Source organism: Bufo bufo, chromosome 5 (assembly GCF_905171765.1).
Source record: "Bufo bufo chromosome 5, aBufBuf1.1, whole genome shotgun sequence".
NCBI lineage: Eukaryota > Metazoa > Chordata > Amphibia > Anura > Bufonidae > Bufo > Bufo bufo.
The window spans coordinates 550,151,135-550,174,591 of NC_053393.1; the positions used below are offsets into that span (position 1 = coordinate 550,151,135).

Genomic DNA, 23,457 nt, shown 5'->3' on the forward strand with positions numbered 1-23,457 from the left:
ATGTACTGTTGCTGGATTTCTCTGCAGACTTTGCTGCGGCTGGTGCAGCGGGTGACTCTCTTACAAGCCGCCATCAGATGCTTCATCCAGACCGCGGAGGAGGCGAGAGGATCGTCGTTCTGGGGGGATGTGGGGGTGTCCGGATTTCCATCTCAGGAGAGTGATTATGAGAGTCAGGTCAGTACGAAATACTGGAAAGGACCAGAATGTGCTTCTGCTGTATATATGGTATACGTATACAGTGTATATATGGGTGTTATCCAGTACAGATACAGTCCTGATCAAAAGTTTAAGACCACTTGAAAAATTGCAAAAAATCATATTTTACATTGTCGGATCTTAACAAGGTTCCAAGTGGAGCTTCAACAAGCAACAAGAAGAAATGGGAGTGAGACAGAACATTTTTTGAGCATTTAATTAATTGAAAATAACGAATAAACTGAAACAGGCTGCTTTTCAGCTGATCAAAAGTTTCGGACCACATGCCTTTTAAAAGGCCAAATCTGTGCAAAGATGTGGATTCATTGTCATTTTCTGTCAGGTCGTCACACGTTGTGATGGCAAAGGCAAAAAAAACTCTCCCTTTTTGAACGTCAAGTGGAAGACCCCAAAAAAATGTCATCAGCACTGAGCCGGAGGATCCAATTGGCTGTCCGTCAAGACACTGGACGATCCTCGACCCAAATTAAGGCCCTTACTGGTGCTGACTGCAGCCCCATAACCATCAGACGGCATCTGAGACTGAAGGGCTTCAAAAACAAAAACGTCTTCAAAGACCTCGTCTCCTTGAACGCCACAGAACTGCTCGTTTGGACTTTGCAAGAGAGCACCAAACATGGAACATTCAAAGGTGGAAGAAAGTTTTATTCTCTGATGAGAAAAAATGTAACCTTGATGGTCCTGATGGTTTCCAACGTTACTGGCATGACAAGCAGATCCCACCTGAGATGTTTTCTACGCGCCACAGTGGAGGGGGCGCCATAATGGTCTGGGGTGCTTTTTTCTTCAGTGGAACAATGGAGCTTCAGGAAGTGCAGGGTGTCAAACGGCCGCTGGCTATGTCCAGATGTGGCAGAGAGCATTCCTCATGACTGAGGGCCCTCGTCTGTGTGGTAACGACTGGGGTTTCAACAGGACAACGCTACAGTACACAATGTCCGCAGGACAAGGGACTTCTTCCAGGAGAATAACATCACTCTTTTGGCCCATCCTGCGTGTTCCCCTGATCTAAATCCAATTGAGAACCTTTGGGGATGGATGGCAAGGGAAGTTTACAAAAATGGACAACAGTTCCAGACAGTAGATGGCCTTCGTGCGGCCGTCTTCACCACTTGGAGAAATGTTCCCACTCCCCTCATGGAAACGCTTGCATCAAGCATGCCGAAACTAATTTTTGAAGCGATCAACAATAACGGCGGAGCTACTCATTACTGAGTTCATGTTTGGAAGTTGGATTTCTGTTTTGGGGGAAGGGGGGGGGGGTTAGTTTTTGTTTTTGGAGTTGTGGTCCTAAACTTTTGATCAGCTGAAAAACAGCCCGTTTCAGTTTATTCGTTGTTTTCATTAATAAATTGAATGTGAAAAAAATGTTTTGTCTCCCTCCCATTTCTTCTTGTTGCATGTTGAAGCTCTAAGAACCTTGGTAAGATCCAACAATGTAAAATATTTTTTGTCATTTTTCAAGTGGTCTTAAACTTTTGATCAGGACTGTATATGTGTGTTATCCGGTATATATAATATATATATATATACAGTACAGACCAAAAGTTTGGACACACCTTCTCATTCAAAGAGTTTTCTTTATTTTCATGACTATGAAGGCATCAAAACTATGAATTAACACATGTGGAATTATATACATAACAAACAAGTGTGAAACAACTGAAAATATGTCATATTCTAGGTTCTACAAAGTAGCCACCTTTTGCTTTGATTACTGCTTTGCACACTCTTGGCATTCTCTTGATGAGCTTCAAGAGGTAGTCCCCTGAAATGGTCTTCACTTCACAGGTGTGCCCTGTCAGGTTTAATAAGTGGGATTTCTTGCCTTATAAATGGGGTTGGGACCATCAGTTGCGTTGAGGAGAAGTCAGGTGGATACACAGCTGATAGTCCTACTGAATAGACTGTTAGAATTTGTATTATGGCAAGAAAAAAGCAGCTAAGTAAAGAAAAACGAGTGGCCATCATTACTTTAAGAAATGAAGGTCAGTCAGTCAGCCGAAAAATTGGGAAAACTTTGAAAGTAAGGGCTATTTGACCATGAAGGAGAGTGATGGGGTGCTGCGCCAGATGACCTGGCCTCCACAGTCACCGGACCTGAACCCAATTGAGATGGTTTGGGGTGAGCTGGACCGCAGAGTGAAGGCAAAAGGGCCAACAAGTGCTAAGCATCTCTGGGAACTCCTTCAAGACTGTTGGAAGACCATTTCAGGGGACTACCCCTTGAAGCTCATCAAGAGAATGCCAAGAGTGTGCAAAGCAGTAATCAAAGCAAAAGGTGGCTACTTTGAAGAACCTAGAATATGACATATTTTCAGTTGTTTCACACTTGTTTGTTATGTATATTATTCCACATGTGTTAATTCATAGTTTTGATGCCTTCATAGTCATGAAAATAAAGAAAACTCTTTGAATGAGAAGGTGTGTCCAAACTTTTGGTCTGTACTGTATGTGTGTTATTTGGTATATACATTATATATGGGTGTTATCCGGTATATACAGTATATACACTCACCTAAAGAATTATTAGGAACACCTGTTCTATTTCTCATTAATGCAATTATCTAGTCAACCAATCACATGGCAGTTGCTTCGATGCATTTAGGGGGGTGCTCCTGGTCAAGACAATCTCCTGAACTCCAAACTGAATGTCAGAATGGGAAAGAAAGGTGATTTAAGCAATTTTAAGCGTGGCATGGTTGTTGGTGCCAGACGGGCCGGTCTGAGTATTTCACAATCTGCTCAGTTACTGGGATTTTCACGCACAACCATTTCTAGTGTTTACAAAGAATGGTGTGAAGAGGGAAAAACATCCAGTATGCGGCAGTCCTGTGGGCAAAAATGCCTTGTGGATGCTAGAGGTCAGAGGAGAATGGGCCGACTGATTCAAGCTGATAGAAGAGCAACGTTGGCTGAAATAACCACTCGTTACAACCGAGGTCTGCAGCAAAGCATTTGTGAAGCCACAACACGCACAACCTTGGGGCGGATGGGCTACAACAGCAGAAGACCCCACCGGGGACCACTCATCTCCACTACAAATAGGAGAAAGAGGCTACAATTGGCACGAGCTCACCAAAATTGGACTGTTGAAGACTGGAAAAATGTTGCCTGGTCTAATGAGTCTCGATTTCTGTTGAGACATTCAAATGGTAGAGTCCGAATTTGGCGTAAACATTATGAAAACATGTATCCATCCTCTGATGGCTACTTCCAGCAGGATAATGCACCATGTCACAAAGCTCCAATCATTTCACATTGGTTTCTTGAACATGACAATGAGTTCACTGCACTAAAATGGCCCCACAGTCACCAGATCTCAACCCAATAGAGCGTCTTTGGGATGTGGTGGAACGGGAGCTTCGTGCCCTGGATGTGCATCCCTCAAATCTCCATCAACTGCAAGATGCTATCCTATCAATATGGGCCAACATTTCTAAAGAATGCTATCAGCACCTTGTGGAATCAATGCCACGTAGAATTAAGGCAGTTCTGAAGGCAAAAGGGGGTCCAACACCGTATTAGTATGGGGGCACTAATAATTCTTTAGGTGAGTGTATATGTGTGTTATCTGGTATATACATTATATATATATATATATATATATATATGTGTGTATTATCCAGTATCCTGTAGCTACAGTGATGAACCTGATGTTTTTTACATCATCTTCCTAGGAGGAGGAGGAGGAGAAGAAGAAAAAGAAGAAGAAGGAGACTCTGGAGCTGGCCTTCGATGTGACGTTCTTCAGGACTCAGTATGAGGTGAGGCGTGTGCCATCCAGCAGGGGGCAGTGTGGGGTTCAGGGCATTCTTCACTCAGGGCCTCTGGTCATTCTTGTAGTTCACGTTTCCTGAGAAGGCGATAGCGGTGGCGCTGCAGAGGCCAGGGGATCGCTCGGAGGGTGACATCCGCTTCATCCGCAGTATGATGATGGGCATCCTGAGCTTCCGGAGATACAGCACCCAGATGCAGTACATGCTGGCCAGGGTCGTCTATTACAGGAGGTTTGTGTGGGGCGTAGAGGGCGACATACACACTGACCAGATGTTCTAGACCAGTGATGGCGAACCTTTTACGGACCATGTGCCCAACCCACTTATTTATCGTAAAGTGCCAACATGGCAATTTAACCAAAATACCAATATAGTATATCCTCCATGTACTTTATCATTTAGCTATAACACCCGGCCTACAATCAGTGCGCTGCTTGTTATGTCCATACTGCGTCCTGCGCTGATGAATGACAGGAAAAGTCTAAGGCGTATTGGTACACCATAGACTTTTTCCATGGTGGGGGTGCCCACAGAAAGGGCTCTGAGTGCCGCCTCTGGCACCCGTGCCATAGGTTCGCCACCACTGTTCTAGACTATTCTTTGTGAGCTGTGCACTTCTCCTGCTCTTGTTACAATGTATCAGTGCAGGAAAGCAAGCAGAGATATTGAAAATGGCACAGAGTTGATACACAAAGTCTTGTTTATTATCCTGAGTTAGCAGTGGGACCCTAACCACCTGATACCTAATTTAAAGGAACTGTTCATAGCGCACGGGGCACAGAAGTATGTTCTAGATTTATGTGTCTCCCACAGGTTCGGGCGTGGACGGGTCATTGTGAGGAAGGGGCATCGGGGCGACAGCTTCTACTTTGTCTTCTCAGGAGTCATCGCTGTGACACAAGATGAGGATGGCAGCAGTGCCCTCCTGGACCCAGAACCCATCCTGCTGCACAAAGGGGCCAGTTTCGGGGTGGGTATTCTGGCTTCTTGTTCTCCTGTGGGCCTAGAACACTGCCCCTATAGCGCCATCTATAGGAATTGAGCCAACCCTGTGGTGCGACCAATTTCTTCCTCCTGGACCTGAGCAGCACAGAGCAGGGTCCAGCAGCTTTAACCCCCAGCAGTCAGGAGAAGATGCCAGCGGGTGAAATATTGGTGGTGGTCGTGGAAGTCCATGATTGGTCACGCCGCAGATGGTTGCAGAGTGAGAACTGCTCCCTGCCTGATAATTAAGGAGGGGTCTATCGTGTCTCTGTATCCTACAGGGCATACAGTCAGGGGTTGTCCTCCTTTAGGCACTGACTTACAGTGTTCTCATCTATAGAGGGCGCTATTTGTAATGCAGTCATCGGGGAGAGTCCAGCCTAGTTGTTGAGGCTCCGTGAAGACCGGAGCCACAGACGCGGCGTACCCTCCACTTCGGCTGATGGTTGCCTGGGTGTACTCCCGGAATCTCTGTCCCTTTCAGGAGCCTTCTAACCTGGAGGGACTGGGAAAGTTTATGGGGGGCCCTTCTCTTACGGAGAGGGCCTAGGATGGAGTGAACTTAGAGCACGTTTTTTGTGTGGCATGCTGTGCAATTTTGTTGCACGGGTGTAGAAAGCACGCTTCTCGGGCTTAAAAAAAGAAAAATCTCCAACTTGTGGCTCTAGAGTCCAGTCCTTGAGGTAACATCCGCTGTGGCAGAAGGACAACCATCGCTGCTTTGCAGAAATCCTGCCCTATCCTGAGGAGTCAGGAGGGGTAACCAAAGGGGCTGTTTGCCCCACCAGGCCGGGCACTGACATCTTCCTCATGCAGCACAATGCAGAATGTCTTCTCCTCATCGTACAGGACGTGGCGTTACTGAAAGGTGTGAGGAGAAATGCTACGGTCATCTGTATGGAGGAGACGGAGTTCCTGGTGGTGGATCGGATGGAGTTCTTCCAGAATAAACTGGACCAGGAGCTCCAGAAAGAGCTGCAGTATCGATTCCAGTTCTTCAGGTAATAGGGATCTGTAGACTGTAAAGAGCGATCGCTCCTCCTGTAAAGTGCAGTCGCTCCTCCTGTAAAGTGCAGTCGCTCCGCCTGTAAAGTGCAGTCGCTCCGCCTGTAAAGTGCGGTCGCTCCACCTGTAAAGTTTGGACACACCTTCTCATTCAAAGAGTTTTCTTTATTTTCATGACTATGAAGGCATCAAAACTATGAATTAACACATGTGGAATTATATACATAACAAACAAGTGTGAAACAACTGAAAATATGTCATATTCCAGGTTCTTCAAAGTAGCCACCTTTTGCTTTGATTACTGCTTTGCACACTCTTGGCATTCTCTTGATGAGCTTCAAGAGGTAGTCCCCTGAAATGGTTTTCACTTCACAGGTGTGCCCTGTCAGGTTTAATAAGTGGGATTTCTTGCCTTATAAATGGGGTTGGGACCATCAGTGGTGTTGAGGAGAAGTCAGGTGGATACACAGCTGATAGTCCTACTGAATAGACTGTTAGAATTTGTATTATGGCAAGAAAAAAGCAGCTAAGTAAAGAAAAAAAACGAGTGGCCATCATTACTTTAAGAAATGAAGGTCAGTCAGTCACCTGAAAAATTAGGGAAAACTTTGAAAGTAAGGGCTATTTGACCATGAAGGAGAGTGATGGGGTGCTGCGCCAGATGACCTGGCCTCCACAGTCACCGGACCTGAACCCAATCGAGATGGTTTGGGGTGAGCTGGACCGCAGAGTGAAGGCAAAAGGGCCAACAAGTGCTAAGCATCTCTGGGAACTCCTTCAAGACTGTTGGAAGACCATTTCAGGGGACTACCTCTTGAAGCTCATCAAGAGAATGCCAAGAGTGTGCAAAGCAGTAATCAAAGCAAAAGGTGGCTACTTTGAAGAACCTAGAATATGACATATTTTCAGTTGTTTCACACTTGTTTGTTATGTATATAATTCCACATGTGTTAATTCATAGTTTTGATGCCTTCATAGTCATGAAAATAAAGAAAACTCTTTGAATGAGAAGGTGTGTCCAAACTTTTGGTCTGTACTGTATATTGTGACAGCACAAATGACGTCACTCCCATCATCCCCGACCCCAGGAGCTCCCAATCTACCCTTTATATCTCACGCGCAGTGTTTCACTCCCATCATCCTTGTCTCTATCTAGCTGTATGTTTTAAAATGTGGAAGGAAATAAGGGAACCTGAAGGAAGCGATGGCCATATGATGTCATACAAACAAGCTGTATCCGTGGTAGATGTCATCCAGAGTCATGAAATGTCTTCTAGATCACTGGATCTTTTCTCCACTTGGTCGGATGAGACCTTGGAGATGCTGGCCGACCACTGCAAGACAGAAGAATGTCACCACAGCCAAGTCATGGTGACCGACACCCACGAGAGCAAAAACATCATCTTCATCACAAAGGTGATTCCAAGGCTGGAGCCAGTGACTCTATGGTGTACATGGGATCTGTTGAGCAGATCCCGAGCCCCGGTGGTGATGACTGATGCAAACACCAACCTCCAGATACAGAGTTTGTGACACTATGTGGAATCTACCAGCAGATCACTGTGTTAATAAATAACCCAATAGATCCCTAAATCATAGTGGATCACTCACTTTGAGCCACCGTTGTACCTTTGCATTTTGATCACTGTAGTAACTTTCCACACAACGCCCTAAGAATGTCCCTTAGATACAGATCACACGGGATCCTGCCTGATTTTCTGAAGCTCTGCTGAGATTTTTATTGACTTCAATGCAATCTTTTAATAGAATCAATTCTGATTTTGTAATCCACTTCTGTAGATCCCTTTGTGAATCGATCCTCACTGAATAATATATCATTCCTCCCGTAAATCACCGGACTGCTGTGTTACTAGATAACAAGATCAGCAGATCACTATATTACTAGATGAGCAGATCACTATATTACTAGATGAGCAGATCACTATATTACTCATCTGCAGATTACCATTTCACTAAATGACGGGATCACCAGATCACTATATTACTCTATACTCCATTTAGGGTCGCTGTGAAGTCCTGCGTCTGGTGGATCTCACTCAGTGTCCATCATTCCACAAGTGGATCAAACATCACCAACCTCTGCTGGGAAAATCCACCCACCTCAGCTACAATGGTGAGCAGAAAGGAGGTGATGTGAGTGCGGATGATGAGGGTGAAGGAGGTGATGTGAGTGCGGATGATGAGGGTGAAGGAGGTGATATGAGTGCGGATGATGAAGGTGAAGGAGGTGATGTGAGTGCGGATGATGAGCGGGAAGGAGGTGATGTGAGTGCGGATGATGAGGGTGGAGGAGGTGATGTGAGTGCGGATGATGAGGGTGAAGGTGATGTGGGTGCGGATGATGAGGGTACAGGAGGTGATGTGAGTGCGGATGATGAGGGTGAAGGAGGTGATGTGAGTGCGGATGATGAGCGGGAAGGAGGTGATGTGAGTGCGGATGATGAGGGTGGAGGAGGTGATGTGAGTGCGGATGATGAGGGTGAAGGTGATGTGAGTGCGGATGATGAGGGTACAGGAGGTGATGTGAGTGCGGATGATGAGGGTGAAGGAGGTGTTGTGAGTGCGGATGATGAGGGTGAAGGAGGTGATGTGAGTGCGGATGATGAGCGGGAAGGAGGTGATGTGAGTGCGGATGATGAGGGTGGAGGAGGTGATGTGAGTGCGGATGATGAGGGTGAAGGAGGTGATGTGAGTGCGGATGATGAGGGTGGAGGAGGTGATGTGAGTGCGGATGATGAGGGTGAAGGAGGTGATGTGAGTGCGGATGATGAGGGTGGAGAAGGTGATGTGAGTGCGGATGATGAGGGTGGAGGAGGTGATGTGAGTGCGGATGATGAGGGTGAAGGAGGTGATGTGAGTGCAGATGATGAGGGTGAAGGAGGTGATGTGAGTGCGGATGATGAGGGTGAAGGAGGTGATGTGAGTGCGGATGATGAGCGGGAAGGAGGTGATGTGAGTGCGGATGATGAGGGTGAAGGAGGTGATGTGAGTGCAGATGATGAGGGTGGAGGAGGTGATGTGAGTGCGGATGATGAGGGTGAAGGAGGTGTTGTGAGTGCGGATGATGAGGGTGAAGGAGGTGATGTGAGTGTGGATGATGAGGGTGAAGGAGGTGATGTGAGTGCGGATGATGAGGGTACAGGAGGTGATGTGAGTGCGGATAATGAGGGTGAAGGAGGTGATGTGAGTGTGGATGATGAGGGTGAAGGAGGTGATGTGAGTGCGGATGATGAGGGTGAAGGAGGTGATGTGAGTGCGGATGATGAGGGTGAAGGAGATGATGTGAGCGCGGATGATGAGGGTGAAGGAGGTGATGTGAGTGCAGATGATGAGGGTGAAGGAGGTGATGTGAGTGCGGATGATGAGGGTGAAGGTGATGTGAGTGCGGATGATGAGGGTGAAGGAGGTGATATGAGTGCGGATGATGAAGGTGAAGGAGGTGATGTGAGTGTGGATGATGAGGGTGAAGGAGGTGATGTGAGTGCGGATGATGAGGGTACAGGAGGTGATGTGAGTGCGGATGATGAGGGTGAAGGAGGTGATGTGAGTGCGGATGATGAGGGTGAAGGAGGTGATGTGAGTGCGGATGATGAGGGTGAAGGAGGTGATGTGAGTGCGGATGATGAGGGTGAAGGAGGTGATGTGAGTGCGGATGATGAGGGTGAAGGAGGTGATGTGAGTGCGGATGATGAGGGTGAAGGAGGTGATGTGAGTGCGGATGATGAGGGTGAAGGAGATGATGTGAGTGCGGATGATGAGGGTGGGAGGTGGTGATGTGAGTGCGGATGATGAGGGTGAAGGTGATGTGAGTGCGGATGATGAGGGTGAAGGAGGTGATGTGAGTGCGGATGATGAGGGTGAAGGAGGTGATGTGAGTGTGGATGATGAGGGGGTGAAGGAGGTGATGTGAGTGCGGATGATGAGGGTGAAGGAGGTGATGTGAGCGCGGATGATGAGGGTGAAGGAGGTGATGTGAGTGTGGATGATGAGGGTGAAGGAGGTGATGTGAGTGTGGATGATGAGGGTACAGGAGGTGATGTGAGTGCGGATGATGAGGGTGAAGGAGGTGATGTGAGTGCGGATGATGAGCGGGAAGGAGGGGATGTGAGTGCGGATGATGAGGGTGAAGGTGATGTGAGTGCGGATGATGAGGGTGAAGGAGGTGATATGAGTGCGGATGATGAGGGTACAGGAGGTGATGTGAGTGCGGATGATGAGGGTACAGGAGGTGATGTGAGTGCGGATGATGAGGGTGAAGGAGGTGATGTGAGTGCGGATGATGAGGGTGAAGGAGGTGATGTGAGTGCGGATGATGAGGGTGAAGGAGGTGATGTGAGTGCGGATGATGAGGGGGAAGGAGGTGATGTGAGTGCGGATGATGAGCGGGAAGGAGGTGATGTGAGTGCGGATGATGAGCGGGAAGGAGGTGATGTGAGTGCGGATGATGAGCGGGAAGGAGGTGATGTGAGTGCGGATGATGAGGGTGAAGGAGGTGATGTGAGTGCAGATGATGAGGGTGGAGGAGGTGATGTGAGTGCGGATGATGAGCGGGAAGGAGGTGATGTGAGTGCGGATGATGAGCGGGAAGGAGGTGATGTGAGTGCGGATGATGAGCGGGAAGGAGGTGATGTGAGTGCGGATGATGAGGGTGAAGGAGGTGATGTGAGTGCGGATGATGAGGGTGAAGGAGGTGATGTGAGTGCGGATGATGAGGGTGGAGGAGGTGATGTGAGTGCGGATGATGAGGGTGAAGGAGGTGATGTGAGTGCGGATGATGAGTGGGAAGGAGGTGATGTGAGTGCGGATGATGAGCGGGAAGGAGGTGATGTGAGTGCGGATGATGAGCGGGAAGGAGGTGATGTGAGTGCGGATGATGAGCGGGAAGGAGGTGATGTGAGTGCGGATGATGAGCGGGAAGGAGGTGATGTGAGTGCGGATGATGAGCGGGAAGGAGGTGATGTGAGTGCGGATGATGAGCGGGAAGGAGGTGATGTGAGTGCGGATAATGAGCGGGAAGGAGGTGATGTGAGTGCGGATGATGAGGGTGGAGGAGGTGATGTGAGTGCGGATGATGAGCGGGAAGGAGGTGATGTGAGTGCGGATGATGAGCGGGAAGGAGGTGATGTGAGTGCGGATGATGAGCGGGAAGGAGGTGATGTGAGTGCGGATGATGAGGGTGAAGGAGGTGATGTGAGTGCGGATGATGAGGGTGAAGGAGGTGATGTGAGTGCGGATGATGAGGGTACAGGAGGTGATGTGAGTGCGGATGATGAGGGTGAAGGAGGTGATGTGAGTGCGGATGATGAGCGGGAAGGAGGTGATGTGAGTGCGGATGATGAGCGGGAAGGAGGTGATGTGAGTGCGGATGATGAGGGTACAGGAGGTGATGTGAGTGCGGATGATGAGGGTGAAGGAGGTGATGTGAGTGCAGATAATGAGGGTGAAGGAGGTGATGTGAGTGCGGATGATGAGCGGGAAGGAGGTGATGTGAGTGCGGATGATGAGGGTGAAGGGGGTGATGTGAGACACATCTGTAGAATCAGTTGGACTACAGCAGCTCATAACTTAAAGGGTTATTCCCATCTCGGACATTGAGGCCATACCACTAGTATATGTCCCCAATTTCTGATAGGTGTGGGGCCCTCACCCTTACTTAGAAAGGAGCCTGCTAAGTGCCAGAGGGCGCACCGCACATGCGCAGCCATCCTCCATTCATTCCTATCTGCAGTGCGCCTTCAGGCTTCGTTCTAAGTATAGGCGCAGGACCCACACCTATCAGACATTGGGGGCCTATCCTAGTGGTATGCCCCCAATGTCGGAGATGGAAATCGTTAATTTCTAACGATAATTTGTTTTCCCTTAGTCCTAACAGCAGCACAGATGGGGTTAACCACCCCCCGTGGACTGGTAGGACTAGAGGAATTTTTAATGAGCCCAAGTAATAAACTTAATGAAACACTTAACCCTCCCCTATAAAGGAGGGAATCACCCCCAGCCCACTGTGTTTATAGCAAGAAAAAAACTAGCCTTACTAGGGTGGGATATTTGTGTGCTGCTGTTAGGACTAAGGGAAAACAAATTATCGTTAGAAATTAACAATTCCCTTACGTCCTACCAGCAGCACAAGAAGACTCTTCTCGGCAAAAGAAGTAGCTACGGCCATGGTAGAATGGGCCTTTACAAACCCCGGAGGGTCTAGAGATTGGGAAACAAAGGCTTCCCTAATAGCCTCCCTAATCCATCGACTGATGGACGGTTTAGATGCCTTACGGCCTAAACTTTGTCAAGGCCGTCTTGCAGAAACTGAAGGATGATGGGGAGGGGCGGATCTGCAGACGCCACCTCCTTTGAGGAACACCAAGAAGAGAATATCCTCATAATCCGTGAGTAGGCTCTCTTAGTAGAGTCCGCTCTAGAATGAGACAGTGTTCTCAGGACCGACTCTGAAAGCCCTTCTACTCCGGGAAGGGACGGATCAGCCTCCAGATCTGATCAGAGGTGAGTGTCCCACGACACCAGGGTCTGCTGAGGGGGGAGCCTCCAATATTGCCCTCGACTCATTTGAGTGAGCTGGGTAAACCAGGACCTCTTTGGCCAAAACGGTATGATGGCTATCACCGAGGCCTGATCCTGACGGATTTTCATCAATACCCTTGGAATCATGGAAAATGGAGGGAAGATGTAAGCCAGCCTGAACCTCCAGGGTATCGACAGAGCGTCTGTCGCCAGGGGGTTGTCCTCCCTGTAAACCTCTCCACCTTGGCGTTGAACCTTGTTGCCATAAGATCCACCTTTGGCACCCCCCACTTGAGGACTAGAAGAAAAAAGGCACCAATAAGTGGAGGAACACTCAGTAAAACGAAGGCACAGCCCGCTGACAAACTGAAAAAAAGATCCCCCCTAGAGCGAGGGGGAATCACGGCCTAGCCCACCTGTCCGGAGGACAGAAAACAAACACAGTGGGCTGGAGGGGATTCCCTCCTTTATAGTGGAGGCTTAAGTGTTTCATTAAGTTTATTACTTGGGCTCATTAAAATTTCCGCCGGTCCTACCAGTCCACGGGGGGTGGTTAACCCCATCTGTGCTGCTGGTAGGACGTAAGGGAATACCCCTTTAAAGGGGTTGTATCACCTCAGCAAATGGCATTTGTCATGTAGAGGCAGTTAATACAAGGCACTTCCTAATGTATAGTGATTCTCCATATTGCTTCCTATGCTGGTTTGATTCACTTTTCCATCACATTATACACGGCTCGTTTCCGGGGGTTATGGCCACCCTGCAATGCAGCAGCAGTTGTCCTGCTTGCACAATAGTTCCGTTCCTCGCCCAGCGCAATCGCGGACAAGAATAGGCATTTGTACAACACGGCCGGTATCCATGTTTTGAGGATCTGCAATTTGCGGACCTCTTGCGGACGTCTGAATGGACCCTAACTAGGTTTCTAAGAACATTTTCATCATGTCTGGGCTGAATGATTGAAAATTGTAGTTTTTCACATGTGCTGACATCTAGTGGCCAAACCAGCGACACTGCAGTTTGGTCTGAAGAAAATAACTTCGATGCCCGCTGTCCTGTGTGTAGATTTAACCTGTGAAATGCTGATCATAACTGGTCACAGACATGGAGTGGAGGTTACGTGCGGACAGAGCTCGGGGAGCTCCACCATCAGTGCCTCACTCCTAGTGTTGCCACCTTGGCACCAATGATTCGTAGTGTTGGCACCAATGATTTGATTTTATATACATATATATATATAAAGAAGGACGTATATATGTGTGTGTATATAAATATATATATGTGTGTGTATGTATGTATGTATGTTCCGCGATCACTCAAAAACGCAACCATCCATTTCCACGACACTTGGTCTACACATCTGTTGCTACCTGGAAAGAAATCTTGGGGGGTCTCAGCTCTCTAGGACGTACCGTTCCTGAGATATTCCCAGAAAATTACCTCCATTACCCAATACAAGCCTGCAAGTCTTTCTCTTCATATCCCAACTGCCATACACACGGTCACATGACCCTTATCAGCCAATAGAGGCTCGCAGGCCCTTAGTCTCCACATACACACAGTTTTACTCCAGGTTTCCATAACAACCCGGCCATTTATCTTCACAATCAGTCACACGGCACATAAGGCACAACTACACTGCTACAGGTGTCGCAGAAAAATCCAGGGGCAGGCACTGTGGAGGTCACTGTTAAAGGGGCGGACACTGTGGAGGTCACTGTTAAAGGGGCAGACACTGTGGAGGTCACTGTTAAAGGGGCAGACACTGTGGAGGTCACTGTTAAAGGGGCGGACACTGTGGATGTCACTGTTAAAGGGGCGCACACTGTGGAGGTCACTGTTAAAGGGGCAGACACTGTGGAGGTCACTGTTAAAGGGGCGGACACTGTGGAGGTCACTGTTAAAGGGGCAGATACTGTGGAGGTCACTGTTAAAGGGGCAGACACTGTGGAGGTCACTGTTAAAGGGGCGGACACTGTGGATGTCACTGTTAAAGGGGCGCACACTGTGGAGGTCACTGTTAAAGGGGCAGACACTGTGGAGGTCACTGTTAAAGGGGCAGACACTGTGGAGGTCACTGTTAAAGGGGCAGACACTGTGGAGGTCACTGTTAAAGGGGCGGACACTGTGGAGGTCACTGTTAAAGGGGCAGACACTGTGGAGGTCACTGTTAAAGGGGCAGACACTGTGGAGGTCACTGTTAAAGGGGCGGACACTGTGGAGGTCACTGTTAAGGGGGCGGACACTGTGGAGGTCACTGTTAAAGGGGCGGACACTGTGGAGGTCACTGTTAAGGGGGCAGACACTGTGGAGGTCACTGTTAAGGGGGCAGACACTGTGGAGGTCACTGTTAAAGGGGCGGACACTGTGGAGGTCACTGTTAAAGGGGCAGACACTGTGGAGGTCACTGTTAAAGGGGCAGACACTGTGGAGGTCACTGTTAAAGGGGCGGACACTGTGGAGGTCACTGTTAAGGGGGCGGACACTGTGGAGGTCACTGTTAAAGGGGCGGACACTGTGGAGGTCACTGTTAAGGGGGCAGACACTGTGGAGGTCACTGTTAAGGGGGCAGACACTGTGGAGGTCACTGTTAAGGGGGCGGACACTGTGGAGGTCACTGTTAAGGGGGCAGGGGCCACTATTAAAGGGGCAACTGCTGTGGAGGTCACTGTTAAGGCAGCGGGTACTGTGAGGTCACTGTTAAGGGAGAAGGGTGCTGTGAAACTCACTGTTAAAGGGGCGGGCTGCTGTGGAAGTCCCATTTTAAAGTGGCGGGGCACTGTGGGGGGGTCAGTGTTAAGGGGTGGAGGACTGTGGTGTTTTTTTTTTTTTTTTTTAAACAAAACTTACATTTTTCCCAGTTGGGGACCGCCATGAGTATTTTTAAGTTGTCGGTGCCAGGTATGGAACTCACTACCTGCACTGAAGGCAAAAGCATTAACCACTGAGCCATAGAGCTCAATGCTAGCAAATAGAAGATTTTCTATGGCTAAAAACCTCAATAATATTTTTCCTGTGTATTATGCAATCAGATGTACAGTGCACTGGAATCTACAGATATAACACTATATATGCTAATAGAAGTGACATTTCATTTTCAACCATTTTCAAAATGCATGCCAAAATGAAAAATGCAATTCCTCCATTTGAATTTTCATTTCCAACTCGTCCCATACAGGGCACTGTACATCTGAATACACAATACATAGGAAAAATACTACTGAGGTTTTTACCCATCGAAAATCTTCCATTCACTAGCACTGAGCTCTATAACCCAACGGTTAGAGTCTTTGCCTTCAATGCAGAAGGTTGTTGGTTTGTCACCCGGCAAACAATTTAAAAATAGAGACTGAATGAAAGTTAAATATACAGGGGTGTACTGTATATACGGAGTCAGACCAGGGACTCCTAAGCCATATACAGAGTCAGAGCAGGGACTCCTAAGCCATATACAGAGTCAGAGCAGGGACTCCTAAGGCATATATGGAGTCAGACCAGGGACTCCTAAGCCATATACAGAGTCAGAGCAGGGACTCCTAAGCCATATACAGAGTCAGAGCAGGGACTCCTAAGGCATATATGGAGTCAGACCAGGGACTCCTAAGCCATATACAGAGTCAGAGCAGGGACTCCTAAGCCATATACAGAGTCAGAGCAGGGACTCCTAAGCCATATACAGAGTCAGAGCAGGGACTCCTAAGCCATATACAGAGTCAGACCAGGGACTCCTAAGCCATATATGGAGTCAGACCAGGGACTCCTAAACCATATATGGAGTCAGTGCAGGGACTCCTAAGCCATATACAGAGTCAGAGCAGGGACTCCTAAGCTATATATGGAGTCAGAGCAGGGACTCCTAAGCTATATATGGAGTCAGAGCAGGGACTCCTAAGCCATATATGGAGTCAGAGCAGGGACTCCTAAGCCATATACGGAGTCAGACCAGGGACTCCTAAGCCATATATGGAGTCAGAGCAGGGACTCCTAAGCCATATATGGAGTCAGAGCAGGGACTCCTAAGCCATATATGGAGTCAGAGCAGGGACTCCTAAGCCATATATGGAGTCAGAGCAGGGACTCCTAAGCCATATATGGAGTCAGAGCAGGGACTCCTAAGCTATATATGGAGTCAGTGCAGGGACTCCTAAGCTATATATGGAGTCAGAGCAGGGACTCCTAAGCCATATACAGAGTCAGAGCAGGGACTCCTAAGCCATATATGGAGTCAGACCAGGGACTCCTAAGCCATATACGGAGTCAGACCAGGGACTCCTAAGCCATATACGGAGTCAGACCAGGGACTCCTAAGCCATATACGGAGTCAGACCAGGGACTCCTAAGCTATATATGGAGTCAGACCAGGGACTCCTAAGCCATATATGGAGTCAGAGCAGGGACTCCTAAGCCATATATGGAGTCAGAGCAGGGACTCCTAAGCCATATACGGAGTCAGAGCAGGGACTCCTAAGCCATATATGGAGTCAGACCAGGGACTCCTAAGCCATATACGGAGTCAGACCAGGGACTCCTAAGCCATATACGGAGTCAGACCAGGGACTCCTAAGCCATATATGGAGTCAGAGCAGGGACTCCTAAGCCATATATGGAGTCAGACCAGGGACTCCTAAGCCATATACGGAGTCAGAGCAGGGACTCCTAAGCCATATACAGAGTCAGAGCAGGGACTCCTAAGCCATATACGGAGTCAGACCAGGGACTCCTAAGCTATATACAGAGTCAGAGCAGGGACTCCTAAGCCATATACGGAGTCAGAGCAGGGACTCCTAAGCCATATATGGAGTCAGAGCAGGGACTCCTAAGCCATATACGGAGTCAGAGCAGGGACTCCTAAGCCATATACGGAGTCAGACCAGGGACTCCTAAGCTATATACGGAGTCAGAGCAGGGACTCCTAAGCCATATACGGAGTCAGAGCAGGGACTCCTAAGCCATATACGGAGTCAGAGCAGGGACTCCTAAGCTATATATGGAGTCAGAGCAGGGACTCCTAAGCCATATATGGAGTCAGAGCAGGGACTCCTAAGCTATATATGGAGTCAGAGCAGGGACTCCTAAGCCATATATGGAGTCAGAGCAGGGACTCCTAAGCCATATATGGAGTCAGAGCAGGGACTCCTAAGCCATATACGGAGTCAGCCAGGTGGCAACCCTACTTCTTTTTGGTGATGTTCTCGCTATCAGACACCCTCAGTAGCAGCCCTGCAATATGTAGACTCCACATTTGTCAAGTACTACAGGGTGACATGTATTATTTATTATGTACCACCCATATCCTCATCCTCAGGGAGGACACCTGGAGAACAGCGAGCTCATGGAATCCCATCACCAGGAGGCAGCGACCCTTCAGATACTAGTAATGGAAGGAGGTGAGGGTGGGGGACTTACCACATACCCTCTGATATTACCACATATATGATGGGATCCCCTCAGGTGTCATTCTCTATGCTTGTCTATAGGACCCTCACCATGGAGGATCTGGCTTCTCAAGACGACCTGCCAGGAAATCTGGAGGCGCTACCTGATGACTTCATGGCCGCTGTCTACCTGAGGATAGACTCCCTGCAGCCCGGCCACTACTTTGTGAGATGATACAATAACACGGTTTATTATGGGTGACATGTATAATAATCAGGGGAGGCTACACCAGGTGCGATCAGTCCCATCTACAGTACAGACCAAAAGTTTGGACACACCTTCTCATTCAAAGAGTTTTCTTTATTTTCATGACTAGGAAAATTGTAGATTCACACTGAAGGCATCAAAACTATGAATTAACACATGTGGAATTATATACATAACAAACAAGTGTGAAACAACTGAAAATATGTCATATTCTAGGCTCTTCAAAGTAGCCACCTTTTGCTTTGATTACTGCTTTGCACACTCTTGGCATTCTCTTGATGAGCTTCAAGAGGTAGTCCCCTGAAATGGTTTTCACGTCACAGGTGTGCCCTGTCAGGTTTAATAAGTGGGATTTCTTGCCTTATAAATGGGGTTGGGACCATCAGTTGTGTTGAGGAGAAGTCAGGTGGATACACAGCTGATAGTCCTACTGAACAGACTGGTAGAATTTGTATTATGGCAAGAAAAAAACAGCTAAGTAAAGAAAAACGAGTGGCCATCATTACTTTAAGAAATGAAGGTCAGTCGGTCAGTCAGTCAAAACTTTGAAAGTAAGGGCAATTTGACCATGAAGGAGAGTGATGGGGTGCTGCGCCAGATGACCTGGCCTCCACAGTCACCGGACCTGAACCCAATCGAGATGGTTTGGGGTGAGCTGGACCGCAGAGTGAAGGCAAAAGGGCCAACAAGTGCTAAGCATCTCTGGGAACTCCTTCAAGACTGTTGGAAGACCATTTCAGGGGACTACCTCTTGAAGCTCATCAAGAGAATGCCAAGAGTGTGCAAAGCAGTAATCAAAGCAAAAGGTGGCTACTTTGAAGAACCTAGAATATGACATATTTTCAGTTGTTTCACACTTGTTTGTTATGTATATAATTCCACATGTGTTAATTCATAGTTTTGATGCCTTCATAGTCACGAAAATAAAGAAAACTCTTTGAATGAGAAGGTGTGTCCAAATTTTTGGTCTGTACTGTATATCCACAGGACTTCCAAACCAGTCCCAGTTTTCAGGATTGTCATCATTCGGCACTGGACATAAGAGAAGTATGAAGTAATTGACCATTTCTGGTTAGGAATACCCTCCCTTGATGCCAGTGGACCATATGCAGCTGGTTCCTGGTGGGCATTGCACCAAGATGGAGATACTTTAGAACCAGCCCAGTATACAAGAGGGCCCAGTTCCTATTGGCCAGTCTGCTAACATAGACCAGTTCATGGCAGCCATTGTACCAGATCGACGTCTTATGTGGACAGTATATCTGTACAGTTCAGCAGGCCTTTATACGAGATAAATCACCCAATCCCAGTGTGGCCCCAGCCCCGGGGGCCATTAGTGGTCCTTATATCTGCTTCAGTAGAATTTTCAGGATGAACCTAAACCAAACCATGAGGTTTTTTATGTTACAGAGAGGCGTGGATGTGGATTTCATTGAGAGAAGCTTCGAGAAGGAGGGACGACTGCCGCATGATCAGGTGCATGGACCACACCTCATATTCCCAGACCAGGCAATTACTGATATCACAGGCCCACAAAGAAAAACCTAAATGCATGAAATATAATGTACAGTATATGAAAGCACAGGAGTGTGGGCCCCAAACAGAAAATCAACATGGGGCCCCTCCTGGTGCAGGTTTAGACAACCAAAACACAGCCACACCTAAGACATCCCTTGCAGAAAAGGAGGGATGTATAAGGGGGTCTCCACCGTGCCCTTGAGACCCTCCTGAGCTGGAGCCCCTATGTACAAGGGCCACACAGCAACTACAAGGGCTGTCTGGTGCAGTCTCCTCGGTAAGAAGCACCAGCATTTCCTCTGTGGATGTAGAGGAGACACCGTATCTCATATCTAACGGTCAGCTCTCCTCCACCAGAGTCTCCGCTTAATGTTGCCATCGGCCCCGAGAGACCCCCGCTCGATGGTCATCATCAGTCAGGGAGCAGAGGTCATCCGTATAAAACTGGACAAGTTCTCAGAGCTGGCGGATCTCACCAGCTTGCAGAAGCTGAAGGAGAAGATGGTGGAGTACCCCAGGTGAGTGGAGTGGTCAGAAATGTTGGGTGTAGCCTGCAGATTTTGGGTCCTTTTCCTTTCGTCTGTCGGTTCCTATAAGTGACGGTTGATGTCAGAGCTTTGCTGCATTCTCTGACCAATCAGACGACAGCTGCTGCTCCTTCTCCCCTCTCACAGCGTGAGCTTCACAGAGAAAGAAGCTGCGGCTGCACACTCCCTCCTCTTTACTGTATTGCATTAGATGGATATTTTAGGACTAAGGAAACTATTTTTCCCTCTAGAGAGAAGTGTTTGTAGGAGGTTTTATATCACCCAAATCCTCAGGGAGGACACCTGGAGAACAGTGAGCTCATGGAATGTAACATTGGGCTGCATTCACACTACGGACACGCTGTCAGTTTTTCTCGGCCATTTTGCAACCATTTTCTGTCCGTCTATTTTTAGCGACCGTGATAAAACTGATGATTTTTATTGAGTTTTTAAGTTAAAACCCCAACTCCTGCAGTGCCCTCAGTATATATAAATATATATATATTATGCCCCCCATAGTGCCACCAGTATGGATAATGGCCCCCTTAGCACTTCCCAGTAGTGATAACAGCCCCCAAGTTGTGGCCCAGTATAGATATTAGCCCGCAGAGGAGCGACCTCATGTGACGCATTCAAGTGGATGCATTTTGTTTTATATTAACCCCTGAAAGGCCAGTGTACTCGTTTTTTTTTTTACGGCCGTTAGATGGGTGCACTCCTGTCTATACGGCCTATAGATTCAATTGGGGACGTGTGCCTTCCGCAATTTGTGGAACGGAACGAGCAAGGAGTGCTGTCCGCATCTTTTGGGGCCCCATTGAAGTGAATGGGTCCGCACCCGAGCCACAAAAAATGCGGCTCGGATGCGGACCACAAAAACGGTTGTGTGCATGAGGCCTTAGGCTGTGAAAACATGACGTCCTATGTTTTGACAGCTGCTATTCACTGACTTAGAAAAACATCCATGTAAAAAGCCCCATAGGCTTTAATTGGCTCTGAGAACTGTTGTCACGCAGCGTTTTTCACTGTTGTGTGAATGTAGCCTTGGAGTCTAAGGTAATCCAGAATCCAACTCGTGTCTCATCAGAGTCTTAGGCTGCTGCACTGTTCCTCCGCCATACTTTATACTGCAGCTGTTTGTAGAAATTTGCTGCTGTGTAGAAAAGCAAACAAAATACAGTCTTTCTGTGTCTTACCCTCTTGCTTGAGGGTGTCAATGATGGCCTTCTGGACGGCAGTCAGGTCGGCAGTCTTACCCATGATTGTGGTTTTGAGCCAGGCTGGGAGTTTTTAAAAGCCTCAGGAATCTTTTGCAGGTGTTTAGAGTTAATTAGTTGATTCAGATGATTAGGTTAATAGCTCGTTTAGAGAACCTTTTCATGATATGCTAATTTTTGGAGATAGGAATTTTGGGTTTTCATGAGCTGTATGCCAAAATCATCAATATTAAAACAAGAAAAGGCTTGAACTACTTCAGTTGTGTGTAATGAATCTAAAATATATGAAAGTCTAATGTTTATCGGTACATTACAGAAAATAATGAACTTTATCACAATATGCTAATTTTTTGAGAAGGACCTGTATACTTCATTAATAAGGAGTCATCCATATCTTGTATCCGTCCTTCCAGTGACGACGACTTGTGCAGAGTTTTCTTGGATCAGAATCGATGGAAAATCTTCAAGTCGGATTTGGTCAGTCATCTCGGCTCCTCCCCCAAGACCCATCAGAGACGGGACCTCCGTCCAGAAAAGCTCAGAACCACACAAATGGTCCAGAGCGTGGACAAGAGGGGGGTCCTGCAGCTGGGGAACCACAAGACAAAGCCCGAGAAGGTCGGTATAGCACGGGGGCATCCTGTCGGCACAGCGCCACCCTGCAGGTGGGATAGTCACTGCACATTTTATGCATAGTTTCCTGCTGCACCTGCGCGTCTGTCTGGAGGGCGGCCCCCAATATTCCCTCCCTGGCCTGATGCACAATGTTCCCTACCTGGTTTCCGAAGCAGGGGAGCAGGGTAATCTGGGAATCGGGTGCTGTACCCTGCGATCTGGGAAATCTGAAAACGAATGCAGATCAAACCCCTAATTAACCCTACAGCATCCAAATACAAAGGGAGGGAAATTTTCTTGAGTCTGCAGTCACATGATTTGTGCCAAATTTTCCCAATGGCATAGGTTCCTTGATAAATTTGGCACATCTCTAGAGAGGTTACTCCAGGTTCTCTACACCACTTCCCTACTGGAGTAAGATTGCACTTTTTTTTCAGACAGCGAGTTCAGTGCGAGAAACCTGCTCCGCGTAGAAGCGCGATTTCCAGTCCTGATCTCTGCTGCTGTAACGGGACCTATAATGACTTATAATGCTGTGTGTTCCTGCCCTACCTCCACTGTACAGACAGCATTATGTCAACTCTTCACAGCCAATGTCGGGCAGGGACACACAGCATTATAACTCGGACCCCGATCATCAATAGTAAAAAGCGGACAACCCCTTTAATGTAACGCAGTTTTAGTGTGCAATTTTATTTTCTCTTTGCTGGAAGAAAATGCAGCATAAATACAGCGACGTTGTTGACAATTTCTGGGGTCTCGTTATCTCCAGGTCTGGACAACCACAGTAAAACAGAAGACCCCCGAATGCAGCAAAGACAACGACGTCTCACCTTCTGGACAAGCACAGGTCCGTCTCATTCATGGGATCGATATCCCCAAGCTGTGCGGCAAGAGAATCATGTGGTGATGGAGGTTGTGCTCTAGGCAGTAGTCCTGCACAGACTCTGGACATACAGTATGAAAACCCGACCACCTCCATTGTGTAGAGCAATGACATTCACTGGACATGACCAGTAATTCTACAACTGACCACAAGGTGGCAGAAACACCCAGCGCAACGTCTATTCCAGGGCTGGCCAACCTGCGGCTCTGCAAAACTACAACTCCCAGCATGCCCAGACAGCCTACAGCTATCAGCAGGGCACGGTGGGAATTGTAGTTTTACAACAGCTGGAGGGCCGCAGGTTGGCCAGCCCTGGTCTAATCATTTAAGCCCCTAAGAAGGGTCCCCCAAATGTGGTCACCGAATCCACAATCCTGGAAGAATAAAATCTAGAAGTTTCTCGTTATATTTTACACTGTTTTATATTATTTTCCCCATCATTCTAGTCGCAGCACACCAAGGGGCAGGCACATAAGAATGCTGCCACGCACGAGCACATCTCTCTCCTGTAATACTCTGTGCTGCTG

The 23,457-nt window shown here is 47.9% G+C and overlaps 1 protein-coding gene across 1 annotated transcript; it reads left to right on the forward strand.

Annotated features, from left to right (window-relative positions):
* On the forward strand, positions 1–23,317 carry CNBD2 (cyclic nucleotide binding domain containing 2). Its single transcript, XM_040434076.1, has 13 exons — positions 1–177; positions 3,906–3,986; positions 4,066–4,229; positions 4,812–4,968; positions 5,832–5,983; positions 7,265–7,403; positions 8,010–8,121; positions 17,830–17,911; positions 18,002–18,125; positions 19,578–19,643; positions 20,043–20,203; positions 21,843–22,047; positions 22,817–23,317. The coding sequence occupies exons 1-13, from the start codon at positions 1–3 to the stop codon at positions 22,952–22,954; spliced, it is 1,758 nt and encodes a 585-aa protein (XP_040290010.1). The 3' UTR covers positions 22,955–23,317.
* Positions 23,318–23,457: the final 140 nt, after the last annotated feature.

Excerpts from the sequence above, each read along its gene's own strand:
- CNBD2 (XM_040434076.1), top strand. The coding sequence starts at position 1 with ATGTACTGTTGCTGGATTTCTCTGCAGACTTTGCTGCGGCTGGTGCAG. Across the intron at positions 7,404-8,009 it reads ACATCATCTTCATCACAAAG|GGTCGCTGTGAAGTCCTGCG; the intron begins GTGATTCCAAGG and ends TACTCCATTTAG. Across the intron at positions 19,644-20,042 it reads GACGACTGCCGCATGATCAG|AGTCTCCGCTTAATGTTGCC; the intron begins GTGCATGGACCA and ends CTCCTCCACCAG.